Genomic DNA, 14,933 nt, shown 5'->3' with positions numbered 1-14,933 from the left:
TAGGTTTAAGGGTACTGGGATTCCAGGTACTTACCATCATATCTGGATCCCAGTGACCTTACCCATGCCCCAGGACAGTCTTCGCCTTTCCTTCTTCCACCAGCAGACTTCGTTCCCACCTCACAATTCTGTGTTCACTTATCCCCAATACCTGATTTTGCAGTTTTGTCTTTCATTAAAATATCTCATGTGGAGGAGTGTTTTGCCTGCATGTATGTATGTGCACCCCTGGTGCTCTCAGAGGTGAGAAGACAGCATCAGATCTCCTGAGACTGGAGTTACAGATGGCTGTGAGTGAGTGGACATGTATGTGCTGGAACTGATCCTGGGTCCTGAGCAAGAACAAGTGCTCTTAAACCCCGAGAACGCTCCCGGCTCAGCACTTATCTGTAAACCCTGCCACCCCCAGTAGCTTTTGTATCTATTATTTTTGGGTATACCTTTATATGGCTGAGTGGCACACAGAGGCCTATCTACAGATCTTCATGTCATAGAACCACTGCTTATTTCAGCTGAGTAAGATGTGTTCAGCACATGTCTCAAACACTGGTAATGTAATGAAAGGTCAAGCATGGTAAGACAAGGCTACATCTGGTCAGACACTATCGGGCTGTCCTGCACATGGGAGACAGATGGGAGGTAACACTTTAAAATTCTCCTCAATGGCTGCCTTCACCAACATTGCAGCAGAAAACCCTGCGAGGAGCTATGGGATCAGCTACGGACCAAGACTCCTTATTGCGCGTGGGTTTTTTGTTGATAGATGAGTGGTATTTTCAGTAGTATTCCATTGTGAGTTACCGTATTGGGTGCCAGATATTCTTGTAGTCCTTTTAACATTCTCCAGCTTTGTGTCTGGGGGGTTGCTTATCTGGAAAGATTTGACTTGCTTTATTATTAAAAGTGCTCATCAGAATAGCTTCCTACCCCCAGACACCCCCCCTTCTTTGAGATGGGTTTTATCTTCTTCTCAGCAGTGGACGGTCTGTCATGTTGCTACCCCTGTCTAATTACACAGAGTCCACAGCAGCCCTGTAGGGTGATTCTTTGCCCCTCAGAGTGTCAAAGTGAAAAAGGAATGATAACATACCATGTTAATGACTAGGAAAACGGGGCAAGCATTCTGCCAATGGATAAACTTTCATGAAATAAATTCATGTTCTCATCTGTAAGTTGATATAGATTTAAAAATAGTAAAATCAGAGACCTCCAGAATGCTCAACAGGAAATGAGGAAATAACAAAGCCCTCAGAAGTCTGGAGGGTTGGTCATTAAGAATTTTACGTCTGTGGGTAAAATCACTTATTTTTTTATTTTCCCTTGTAACCTTTTCCCCCTTAAAATGATTATGTAATGTTGGTCTACCAAGCAAGTAGACAGACAAAAAAGGGCTGCAAATTAATGTAGGCATAGCTAGTAGCATGGTCCACTGGCAGTCTTGCCCCAAGGCAGGAGGAGACTGGCTTGTCTCCATACTGAGACTGCCAGACACTAATGGTGGTGGTTCAGGCTCTGCAGGCTGCTGTGATCCAAGTGGACCAGAAGGTGATCATACAGAGCCATTTTGTTTTAGACTTTGGGTTTTCCCTCTGGTGACTTCTTCATCCTTTTATGCAAAGAGCCCTTGCATTGATAAACTGAGCTAGTGACAATTTTCACCTGACTCTCGGGTATAAAGACCCAGGAAGTGGCTTCTTTTTCTTTTCTTCCCTTAACAGAAAACAAGCTTATCTCTATGCCCACAGGTAAAGGCGCTCAGCTTCTTTCCTATCTGATAAAGAAGGCGAGACTGTAGCGACCTGTCTACCCAACTATGCTCTCTGGTACCCAGGCTCTCGTTGTCTTTTGTAACAATAAACACATTTATTTACACATGGTTTCAGGCATTTTATTTTTCTTATTCTAACATTAGGCTTTCACAAGGGTAAAAAAGGCTCACAAGTACAAAAGATTCTAAAGAGCGTTGAAGTGTTTAAAAGGATCCACGAGAACAAGTTAGGTTCATGATATCTATCCCTATCTCTTGAACTATGGCTGTTAACAGTGAGAACACTGTCCCTGCCATTGCACTCAAGTTTGAGGATGCCTCTCACACCTCTGTCCTGCACGCCCACACTGCACACATCTTGTATGTGTATTTTGCTATGGCCTCTCCTCCACCTCCTGCAGAATTCAATGGTGACAGCTTCATTTTACACGCTGTTCTGTACAGAGAAAGATTCCAACAGCCTCTGATGCAAGCAAAGCTGGGCTTGGATTTTCATTGATTTTTCCTGTGTTCTTAAAAAAAAAAAAGAATGCTAAAAAAGTGGTGACTTTTCTTAATAATAAACTTTCTTCCAATGAGCTTTTAAGTCCTCAAACATTGGAGATAAATTCATCTGATGAGCTTGTACTTTTTCCAAAGCATTTGAAAAGACAATTTTCTACCTCAAGTTTGCCTTCCTACCTAAGAACAGCCTGTGGCCACAGACCTGGACTCTTTGTGGTCTCTGTACAGCAACTCCAGGCATGGCCGGAACTCAGCATTCAGTCCCCAGCGTCTCATCTAACAGGTACTTAAGCACTTCCAGGACACTGAAGCGCGGAGACCAGGTCAGAGAGCACTCCGCTTAGGCTTCTTCTTCTTTTGCTTAATAAGAAACAAGTCATCATGGCTGCCGTCCTCTGCACTCTTCCTTTTCTTCGGCTTGCTCCGCTTGCTCTCCCTGAGAAGCCGCTCTTCTCTCAGCCTGTGGTAATGGGATGCACGGTGGAGGGACTTAGAAGGCTTCTGGTTGTTAACAAAGCCAGAGGAGTTGGGTTTTGAGCCCCTGGGGAAGTCTTCATCGTCACCCCGAGGCTGGTGACCCCTCCTGTGCGTCTTGCCTTCTCTACTCCTGGTCTTTTCTTTCTGTGTTTCTTTATTTTCTCGAGGCCACCTCCTGTGTTTGCTTGGGGAATGGCTTTTTCTCATATCGTGGTGGCGCCTCTTATCTGTCTCTTCTACATATGGTCTTTTGAACTGCCTTGGAAAATCTCCATTTTTCTTGAGATCTGTAAGATATGAAAGTACTTTGCCTACTTAGCCCATGCAGAGTTCTTGCATTCCTGGAAATAACTTAGCAGAGAGAGGCAGCAGACACTTAGGCACGTGCACAAACGGCACTCCTTATAACCCAGACTGCTAAAAATGGGGACACATTCCAAACCCATTATTTACTATTATTATAATTTTTTCTATTCAACATATTTTTACAATGTTAGACAATGAAGACCAGAGCAGCAGGGATGTCTGACCTATTCAAGTTCCTCCAGGGAAGAGTCAGCCTGAGAAAATGAGGTGAAGCAAGATGTAGAAATGGCCTTTGCACAGTTTCATATGACATTTCCATCACCCTCTGAGGCTGAGCCTGGCCATCTTCTCTGATGTGATAACGTAGCACCCAGGATATTATTCCTACAGAGAAGTGGCTGCTGGGTGGGGAGTTCTCTGTATGCGTGCATTCCTGTGTGCATAGCTCAGAGGTTTCAGTGCCACCTGCTGCTGCGGTACATCTTGTTAGGACCTGGTAAGTTGTTCTGAGATCTGACAGAAGCAGTTGAGGCTAAGGTGAGGTGTGGAGACTAACAGAGCCTTGGAATATCACAGAAGTGGTTGGGAGAAACTTAGCTTAAGCATAAAATAAGTTCCAAAGTCTCAAAGTGTCAAACCTAGCTAAAGAGAAAACAATTACTTTTCCCATACTATACTTTATCAATGCTCACTGTCAGCACGCAGCCAAGCCCTGTACCTCAGAGCAGACAGCTCAACTTTTCTGGCAAGCTTACATTGAGCCTGCTCGTCAGTCATGCCCTCTCATTTCTCTGCTGTACTAGGAATACAAGCCACACAGATGAGTAGCACCATTTAAAAGGGCCTGAACTCAAGAGAAAACAAGCCAAAAGAAAAAAAGTTAAAAATGGTAAGAATCAGTAAAGACTTCAGAGAAAAGCTTAAAAACTACATAACAATTTTACCATGAACAGTGAAGAAAACCTTGGGAACACATCTTGATTGTACCAAGAAAGAGCCAAGGCAGAGAAAATGGATTTAAAATTAAAAATTATTCATTTATTAGCTTAGGTTATTATTTTTAATTATCTGTAGGTGTGCATGTCTGCATGCAGGTACATGCACCTGAGTGTGTTTGCCTGTGGAGGTCACAGACATCAGATCCCTGGAGGTGGCACTACAGACAACTGGGAGCCGCCATGTGGGTGCAGGTCATCTGCAGGAGCAGTGCTCTGAACCTCTGAGGTTAGGTGAGGCACAGAGGGGGACAATGGACCTGAAGCCCCACTTGCAGTGGTGAATTGTGAGAGCCTCGGTGGGGGAAGCCCCACGAGTCACCAGAAACCCACGCTCCATGGAAAATATTTGATATACAAAGGGGAGATAATTATTTGTCAAGTAGAAAAATTTCAAAGAAATCTTTACCTCTCTGCATAGACAGATGAAACATTCTTAGGTTTCCGAAATGCTCTCTCTGAGAAAAAGATCAACTGTGAATAGATTACAGTATAGGAGTTTTAAAGTAGAGGTTTGTTTTCTGGAGCTCAAGAAAGTTTTAGTTTTTATAATTATTAAAACTGTTTTCAGGGACTGGACAGATGGCTCAGCAGTTAAGAGCACTCTCTGCTCTTCCAGAAGAAATTCCCAGCAACCACATGATGATTTACAGTATATATAATAAGTGAATGAATGAATGAATCTTTTTTTTTTTAAAGTGTTTTCTGTGCTAACCAGTGACTTCCAAAGTAGGCAAACATAGTATAAAAAGATTTTTTTGGAGCTGCTGCAAAAGTGATGTAAGCAGAAGTTTAATGACGAACCTTTGACTTTTCGCTTTATTCTCCGATCCCTTTGCTGGATGTCATATTTGCCATCATAGCAATATATGAATGGAGATGTTGGAAATGTCTGGTTAAACATTCGTCTCTCTGTACATTCCTGCAATTGTATTTGAAAGAATGACATCACGAGTTTGCACTGATCAACAAACCTTTTCATGACTGTTTTCTGGTCTGTGCTGATTAGACGTGAGTCCCACCCACAAACCTGGCATGCAGTGGCTGCTGAAGTAGTCCTTGTTGCCATGGAAAGGGACTAGCCAATCCAAAAGTCCTACTATGTTCTTATACTATCTTTCAGGCCCTGGGTTTCTTCCCTTTTCTTAGTACTCTCTGCCAAGGCCCTCTCCCAGTCTGAGTTAACAGCATGGAGGGGTGGGTGCCACCCTGACTTTTCCTGTACTCAGTTGGGAGTTTTAGCATTATGTGAATTCTTTGTCCTTTCTTGTCTGTTGCCTTCAGTAGTCTTCACAGCAAATGCTCCTTCCTGCCCTTATCTTCCCTAGCCTCAAACTGTGGCTGGGGGCTGCTGTTTTTTTCTCTATACACATACACCAGTTATATTTTAACTCCACGCTCATTAGTTACTGGGACAGTGATTATTTTTTTAACTAAGGATGTCTTATGGTACATACTGTGTATTGAGAATATTCTTTGTTCCCTCTGCCCATTCCCTTCACCGCCTGCTCCCCCAGTCAGTCTATGGCCTCCCATGTGTCTCCTTTGCCCTGGGCTAAGGATTCTCACTGTGAGGTTAGTGCCGTGAAGAAAACTCTCCCTTCTTGTTGCTCCCTTAGCCACTCTGAGGTCACTTCTTTCACCCGTTTCTCCTGTGACTGACATTCCCAATCTCTGCCCTTTGGCTCTAACTATCTCCCATACACTGGGTGACACCAACAGATGTGGCAAGGGAGCCGGAAACACCCCTTTCAGACTTTCCTCTGCGACCTTATCTGCCTTCTAACATCTTGCCTGAGACTTCTTTCCTAATAATGTTCAGCATTTCTTAACTAAGTACTTAAGAAAATCAGAATGCTTTTAGGAAGCATGTGAGATAACCACATAGAATTTAGCTGACTCATCAATAAATTATTAAGTTACGATTATATCAGAATCCTAGAAATCTTGCTATGTTAAGTTGGTACCCATGACAACAGACCCTTTTGATTCTCTCAGCGCCTTCACCCTTCACATCCTCCTGGAACATCCTATTTCTCTCAGTGCCTACTGCTATCCTTGCTTCTCTAGCCAGAGTGAGTGGAGTTAGGCAAGGCAATATGAAGTGATTCACTAACACCATCTGAGGGCTGAATCTCTGAGACTGACAGGGAGGAGAGCTTGGACATCTTTCACTACTGGGGTAGCCTCTTATTTGGATACTGTTCTATCTAGACGGATGTAACTACACAGAGCTATATCGTATCACAAATGTTTTCCAAAGCTACATGTAAATTATATTTTGATTATCCACATCACTGGTCTCCTCCATTAACACAGATAATTGATAGCTGGCTATATAATTTATCTTCTGTTCTGGATTAGCCACACCAATGATCTTCTTCATTAGTGTTGGATAATCTAGAGTTCCTTCAACTATGGCTGCCAAATTTGTTTTACTGTAAATTGAAATTTGTCTAACTCTAGATTTCAGGAATAAATTCTAAATGCTCTTGATATTCCCATCTACATTAACGGCAGTGACTAGTAAGCAGGAAGCATCCAACTGTAACTGTTTTTCTTTAATTGAACACAAATGCTAACGTATACTCTTTTGCTTTAAGGAGATAAGCAAGCATATAAATTACGCACCTGTGTAATGTGTGTGGCAGTGGATTGCTAATATGTGTGTTTCCTAAAAGGTGTTGGCAACAGGAGGCGTGCACAGGACAACAGAAGCCTGGGGACGGTGACTTCCTACAAGACTCTTCTCTAGGTAGGTTTTCAGTGAGAATTCTACAAAGGCGATGCCAAGTATCCTGTAGGATCTCGCTACCTGTACAGTGAGGTTACCACACTGGGGACAGCATCTGCATGTCAGTGCCGTACAACTTCTTAGCTTTGAAGACAAAGACTGAATGCCAAAGGGGAAGACAGTAGTTAGGTCATCTGGCTGCCACCGACAGAGTAAAGATTACACTAAGGACCTGCGCATTCTGATTCCTAGCATTTATATTTTACCCAGCACCTCCTGGTTCCTGCTACCTGAGCACGGAAGATAAACTCAGCACTTTTTCTTGTCTCAGCGTTTCTGCTTCTTCCCTCTTTCTGTAGGACTCCCAAGGCCTGTACTAGAAAGGCACCACAGCTGGAATTCAGAGGTAGTCTGCAACACTGGCCACTCTACCTCTGCTACCACTGTCCTGAGCCTCTGCAGGGTTTCGTCCTCACTCCATGGGATCTGGTTGATGTTTGCCTTGGTTTCTAGGCTGTTAGAGCTTCTGTGGAGAACAGGAATCCCCTGCACAAGGATTTCTACTCCCTGAGCCACTGCTTTTCCTCGTCAACTTTGCGGTTCCCAGTGTATGGGTGTGAAGCCTATTCCTACTAGCTCTCAGCTCGGATGAGCTGCTACTGTTTCATGCTTACTGTGGCAACTAGCTAGAGGAGACTCACCACCTTACCACCTTCTTATACCCATCACACGGCCTGGTCCTTTCAGTCTCGACTTGCACAGTATTGGCCGGAAGGGAACTGGAGAGTAGGTGTGTGAGCCACAGCTGTACAATTTCTGTGTTTCTTGTCACAGAATGTCACACTTGCATGTGAACAACAAAAACTTAAGTGAGTGTGGTGGTACCAGGGAAGGCTGAAGAACCAAGCAGAAAACCCAATAAATAGTTTAGTAAAAGGCCACAAAAGGTGCCAGGCCTCATTCTATGCTGCTGCTGACTCTGCCTCACTACCTTTAGGAGCTAAATTTGTTTTCATATAGGACTATGCTTTGTCAGTTTTTGTTGGTAGGAATCAGGGAGGTAAATTAGTTGAAAATTCTTTTTTTACTACCAGATAGTAGCATATAAACAAGTAAGTGTTCCAAGTTACATCTATTTGGGGATCATCTTTTCAGCAACCACTCCCTGACAAGATGCATTCCGTTCAAATGCCACTCAAACTTACATGTCCAAAATGGCCTTTCTGTGCACAGTTGTAGCAATACACTAACGCTGATTGTCCAGAGGGGGTCTTTGGCTTTTTTGGTGGTCCAGGTTTGGTCTGCAACATAAATATTTATAAGAAGTTAATACATATTAGAGGAAAAGCTAAAAGCCCATCCTTTCTAAAAGAGCTCTATGGTAAGAAAATCCTTAGGAATATTGCTTCTTAGAGTGGAGTGGAGTGGAGTGGAGTGAGGGTGGGCTCATGATAGAGCCCAGGAAACAACATGTAAGGGGCAGACAGAGCTCACGAAAGGACAGAGAAGGGATGGTTCAGGGTTGAGGAGACACAGGACAGAGCCCAGGACTTAAAGGATACTTTCAAGGAGGGTCTGACCTACACTGCCAAGCACAACAGAAACCTAGCAACATGAGGCACAGCTATCTCATATGCGACCATCCATGGGGCCTCCCTGTGAGAACCTGGGAGGGCAGAGAGCAGGGTGAGGACGGAAGGGATGTGGAGAAAGCTATGCAGCTTATTTATTAAATTATATCTTAAGTATATAAGCTGATAAAAGGGAGCAGGCATAGATTACTAAGAAGCACCAACAAGGAAGGACAGGGTAAAAAGGTCAGTGCTTAGGAGGAAGACTTGGGTGGTGGCATTTTTAGTGGGAGCAGGCAGATGAGGCTAGCTGAGAGGGAGAGCTGAAAGGAGAGGACAGACAGGGGCCAGAGCAGAACCTCAAGAAGGTAGTGGATTTAACCGAGAAGAAGAAAATGTCATCTTCATTTGTTCTCTTTTCTGTATGCACGTTGGTAAATCTCTCTCTCATGCTCACTGAGTTTCTGTAATAGAGCGCTAGTCTGCTTACTAACATTTTATCCAATGCTGCGATCAGGTGGTTTGGGGTTGCAGGCATAGGTGAGAGAGTAGTTCTTGATATAGAAGAATAGTGTATAGGTAAGAAAAGAATCTTTAAAAAAAACTGTACTGTAGCTCTTATGTCTTGAATGGAAAGCTGGATTGCTGGTTACCCTGCCCAGTGCCGTGATGGAGCACTGACACAGGCCTTAGGGGAGACAGTGTACTTTGTTCAGTCTCAGAGACTTCAGTGCATCACAGCAGGGAAGGTGTCTAGAGAAGTTCACAGCACAGCAGACAGGAAACAGAGCAGCAATGGAGGATGCCAGGGCAGCACAGAACCTCCAGGAGCACACACACCCTTTCTCAGCTTTACTGACTTTCTCCACCTTCCAACAGTCTATTCAGATTTGACTCTATTAATTGATTAAACCATTCTTTAGTTAGAAACCCCAACTATCTGCCCCTCAGACACAACTAAAGGCAAGCCTTAGTAAGCTCCTAGTTGCTATTAATCTAATCAAGTTAATAATCATTACATTTGAGAAAAATAAAACTTGACCAGTCTTTTCTGCTGAAAACGATCATGGCACATATAACAGCATTTACAACCTCAGCTATCACCAACTAGGATACAAGAAAAACACGACTATTCTCAGAACTACTCAACAGACGTTAACAGAGATGCATATGTATAGGCAAGTGTCACTGCAGTGGCTTTCCTTTAGGTGGTAGAGTTCCAGAAGTTATTAAATTATTACACAGAAATATTTTTTCCTTATCCGAAAAAAAATGGCTGTTGTTTTAATAGGAAATACAACTGCAGAACATACAGAAAGAATACAAAATCAAAGAGATATTGTAACTTTTTAAGGACAAAGCTGTTAAAAGCTATTCATGGTTTGGGCATGGTGACACGCACCTGTGATCCCAGTACTCAGGAGGTAGAGGCAGGAAGATCAGGAGTTCAAGGCCAGCTTCAATTACACAGCAAGCTCCCAGCTACAGAAGACCCATCTCAAAACAAAAAACAAAAAACAAAACAAACAAAAACAAAACCAGGAAGAAGAAGAAGAAAAAGGTTAATGTAACGATGCATTATTACCTAAGATGGAGCCTATGAAATGCAGTGGACTTAGAAGTCAGGGAATTGTAGGTAATGGAAAACTGTTCACTCATTGGCTGTTAGTTTATCCTAAGAACAAGGACAGTGAAGGAACTTGGCCGTGAATGGAAGGGGAAGGGAGCAAGCAAAACAGAACGCAAGTCCACGGGTGGCTCCACAGTGATGTCTGTCAGAGTCCTGAGCATGTGGCATGAGTGCATGCATACATTTTCAGCAATTCATTACAAATAGTAACTGCAGAATCCATGTCAGACATTGTCCTAAGGTCTGATGTTTGAGAAGTCAGCAACACAAAAATCACTGCTTATATTTCCAGTGAGAGGAAAGATAACCCACTCCCTCCCCTAGTCTACTCCTTTTCTCCCACATACATATACGTTTGTATAAACAAAATACTGGAATAAGACAGTGAATAAGTCACTGCTGGTGCCTGAGACTGGTTTGCTGATGGAGATCCTAATGCTGAAAAACAAATCAGGCAGGTAATTGTGCTGACCGACCAACCCAACTACTCTCTGCAAAGTCCCAGGCAAGTACAGGCCTGCAGCTCAGAGGGTTAAAACACCCACCCCCAAACAAACCAACAAGGAAACCTCAGTACCTTGAGATAGAGTAGATGAAAGAGCGGAAGAAGAGGTTTTAGAAGGCGAGGAGGGGTCAGTCACTCAGAATTCTAAAACCGAAGGTGGAGATGCTCTGTGCATATTTTAAGTGACATGGAAAGCTAGCAAAGGATTGGAAGCTAATGGTAGGTAGGTACTCAGTAACCAGTTGGCAACTTAGCAGGGTGTGTAGGTGGTGATAAGAGGAACAGTCAACCTCCAGAAAAAAATGCCCTCTTAAAAAGGCACACATCTACTATGCTTAATCGTGGCTCTCTTGTTTATACTGGCTTTATTATAGGCTATATGCACTTCTTCTCTCTCACTCCACCTGTACCATCTGACTGTTCACCTCACATTTATATGATTAATAGAGGCTTATAATTGGTCTGGATGTTTCTTTCTTTGCAGCCTATTTTCAATACACGATGATTCTTCTGGTTTGTTATCACTCCTGTAACAGCTTCTCTTCTCACTCACTAAGTCCTAGAGTCTTACAGTGGGTCACAGCCTTCCTCCCTGTATGCCTTTTGTGTCTTATCGCCTCACTGGCCTCTTCAATGTTCCCTGGACACTCTACACAAACTTTCTTCTGTTGAGAGTTTAATACCATCCACTCCACACTGGGAAAGTTCTCCAGGTACAAAGAGGTCATTATCCTAGTAAGGCCTCCACTTGGTGCTCCCTAATCCCCTTCCCTTTGAAAAACAAGCCCCGGACCCCAAACATGCCGCACCAGATATACTAAATAGTTTACCTTACCTAGCAATCCTCACCTACCCACCAGGCAAGGAGAAAGTTGCGCACTGAGAGGGCCAGTCATATGGTGAGAGTTCAGTCAACAGTGAGTGAAGGCTGAGGTACTACAGGTGTAGAGCACACAGCTCACAGAAAAACTGTTGCATTGTGGGTATTGCTAATAACAGTTTAGATACTTTGGGAAACTATTGGCTTTTATATCCCCAAAAGCAAACCTATAAAAATCATGCCATGAAAGGTTAAAAAACTTGAATATAATAATTAATAATAATGATATTGTTTCCTTGGTGTTTTTCCTACTTCATGTTGAGAGTATGGTACATACTTGGAAAACCAAGAGGGAAATGGTAATGTAGAGAGAAGAGGAACTCAGTCTTCAGTACAAGAGATGAAGAGATACTTCTTAATCAAGATTTGAAAGCATGTTTCATATCGACAGTTGTTATTTTATTTAGAGAATAATCTGAAATACAGCCTCAGTGTTCATTTATTGCTCTGGATGGAGCATAAACATTTGATGTTCATTCAACTGAATAATGTCACTATTTAAAAACTTCCATTATTACTAATAAAAATAGCAGCAGTATTTATATTGTTATGAAATTCTACACTGTTTCACAATAATTAATTAGTAAATGACTTGACAAACGCTATCTACATGCTCTCATTTTAATAAACTAGCATGTACTAGGACGTAATAGAAATGAAATCAGCCTAGATCTTACCTAATTAGAGAAGACTGTATTAGAATACAGTAGCAGAAACCCAATAATGACTTCCACTGGACACGTTTTTATACTAAGATTAAATGAAAATCTTTAAGCTATTTCAAGTATTGGAAATATAAATTTTTGACCCAATACTTATACCTTAGTATTAGTACTACCTTATACATGTCCTTTTTTTCCCCCCTCTCTTCGAGACAGGGTTTTACTTTGTGGTCATGATTGTCCTGGATCTCACTATGTAGACCAGGCTAGCCTCAGGCTTACAGAGATCTGCCTGTCTCTGCCTTCTGAGTACTGGGATTAAAGATGTACACTACCACTCCTGGTCCATTTATTTCTCTATTTTTAGTTAACAGCAAATGTCCAACTTAAAGTAGACTATGTCAGCTGATAAACTCTAGGTTCCAGGTTCTGTCATTTGAGCTGGTATTACTGACAAAGATATAGATGTGAGGGAGTGAATATAGCTTTGTTAAGACTTTCTGGAAGTAAAAAATATATCTAAAGACTTTGACCCAATGGTTACCAAATGAACTATTTATGAAAGCAGGTTGTGTGTGTGTGAGACAGACATTTAAATAATCTATATTGTAGGGTGGTATCTTGGAGATGACTTTACTATCGATAGATAGCAGTAAGAACCTGGTAGACAGCATAACCTGTGAAAGGTCCGTCCCATCTGCTGGCACTGCTGAAGGCTTTTCATGCACCAGTAGCTCAGTAACTATCAGAAGATAAAGCATGAGCCCACCACGCCATGGATTTACTCCTAACGTCTCCTCAAAGTGAAGCCCGATGCAACCATTACAGATGATTTTCTTCTAATGTCACTTTACATAACCCTTTTTCTGCATGAATAGTTAGTGCGGAATGAATGAATGAATGCCATTAAAACAGTTAATCATTATCTGGGACGCTGGCCTTACTCCCTTCACTACTAAGAATCTCCATGACAAAGGCCAAGAGATCAAAATGCCAGCGCTGCCTCAGTGTCCTCGGTCTAACAGTAATTTTTTATGCTAATAAACCTGCTGGGCATCTCCCTCTGTGACCTTGGGCTGCCCTTAGCTAAACTGACTTTGATCCAATGAGGGCTAACATCTAGTTGAAGCTCATTACTATACAGGATATGTAATCAATTTTACTAATTAGAGGGAATTTGCTACTCTTGTGACTGAAAAATGGATTTATTTTTATAATCATACATATGCTCAAAGAACAGACCATATGTTTTTACTTATCAAGCCAGTTTTCATATGAACTATTTAAAAAAGCATATTAAATTGCTAAGGTAAATGTATATTCATCAAATACAACACTGAGAAAAGCAGAGATTAGCTAAAATCTTTCATATGTATACTTCTTAAATTGATGTGATTTTTATATTTGAGAAATACCTTATTAATTCCAAGTATTTACAAATAATTTTACTCTTTCAACAAATTAGTATCAGAACCCCTTCCTTAATACTGATATTTTAAAAACCTAACCCACAAAATCAAATAGGCTTCCTCAAGAAAATGTTATCCCAAACTAAAGGGGCACTCATATTCAAATTCCATTAGCTGCAGTGATCCTCTGGCATGTACTTGATATTTGAGCAAAAAAGGTTTGAATTTAAAATACACTTGTTTACTGGTAGTGATGCTAAGTTTTGTTAGCTCTGTGTTTTCTTTAGCTTATAGCGAGTAGGCATGGAAGAGCAGGTGCTTTCTTTACCCTTTCCTCTGACACTCTTCAGAACACACACACACACACACACACATGTATATATATATATACACATATATACATACACGTATATGTATGTGTATGTATGTGTGTGTGTGTGTGTATATATATATATATATATATATATATATATATATATATATATACTTTTTTAAAAACAGAAATCAAGGTTGAGTTTGTGATGAACAACAGCTGGGACCTCAGGTACTGGCAGCGTGCAGGCTAATGCTTTCTGCTCTTGGTGTCTCTGGAGGGTGTCTCCTCCACCCGTGACCTCAACACCAGGCCTGGGTCTGTCCATCATGGTTTTGGAAAAGGCCTCCTCTTGGTCCATGTTCTGATAAATATTTACAGCATTACTTTTCTTTGAGGAATACTGGGGGAAATTTTTGCCCCAAGCTAAGACAATGCTTCCTTTATGAAGGTTGTAAGCTTTAATTTTTTTCTTACTGAGAAAAACAACTCTACTGCATTCCAGGGGACATTACTATTCTTTGAAGTGCCATATATAATAATATACATATGTTTTTTATGTATTAAAACTATGTCATATACCCAACAGACTCCCAATTCATTGGGTAATTCCTTAATTAGGCAGATTTCTGAAATATGTATTATGTACACAACAGACCGGAACGTCTGTTTTGGCGCATTTTCCAGTCTATCAGGTGATTACATCATTAAGCCACACATGCTACGTAGAAAAATCCTTATGAAAACTCGTAAGAAATGTACAGCACATCATTAGCATGCAGCAGGCATGTATGTTTTTTTGATAGTTTTCTGCTTTTAAAAAAAAAAAAAACCTTCATGAAGTAATTAGTTGAGGTCAGGAAAATATGAGAATGGCCCCAGACACTGGCAAAAATGAAATAAAAAAAAACTGCACTTCTTGTGGCTTAGCTGAGAGTAATTTGCTTTACTGGAAAACAGATTCTTGAACAATGTTAACTTGAATTGCAGCAGAGTGAGTGCTGTTTTATTGATCTGATATTTCCAACATACAGCTAGCTTCCTCCCTCCCTCCCTCTCTCTTAGACATACTTGAGTTTTACAAACCCATGGGTTGAACAGTTGCAAATGTCCATTGGTAAATCCAGGAACTATTCAAGGCCTTGCAGTACCAAATGCTTACGTATTTATGCCTTCATT

General features: G+C 41.5%; 1 protein-coding gene across 4 annotated transcripts in view; it reads right to left on the bottom strand.

Annotated features, from left to right (window-relative positions):
• Nucleotides 1-2,283: 2,283 nt before the first annotated feature.
• Zcchc7 (zinc finger CCHC-type containing 7) overlaps nt 2,284-14,933 on the bottom strand; it is a 170,926-nt gene continuing 158,276 nt past the window's right edge. For all 4 annotated transcript variants that reach the window (XM_021160515.2, XM_029475930.1, XM_021160514.2 and 1 more), the window contains exons 7-9: nt 7,990-8,085; nt 4,855-4,972; nt 2,284-3,036 (exon numbers count right to left, since the gene is read on the bottom strand). In XM_021160515.2, coding sequence (XP_021016174.1) covers nt 2,597-3,036; nt 4,855-4,972; nt 7,990-8,085 — 654 coding nt within the window. In that variant the 3' untranslated portion in view covers nt 2,284-2,596. The remainder of the gene's footprint in view (nt 3,037-4,854; nt 4,973-7,989; nt 8,086-14,933) is intronic.

This window comes from Mus caroli, chromosome 4, assembly GCF_900094665.2.
Source record: "Mus caroli chromosome 4, CAROLI_EIJ_v1.1, whole genome shotgun sequence".
In the NCBI taxonomy this organism is placed as follows: Eukaryota; Metazoa; Chordata; class Mammalia; order Rodentia; family Muridae; genus Mus; species Mus caroli.
Note: the sequence above shows the minus strand (reverse complement) of the source record. Positions and strands in the feature narration are given on the sequence as shown.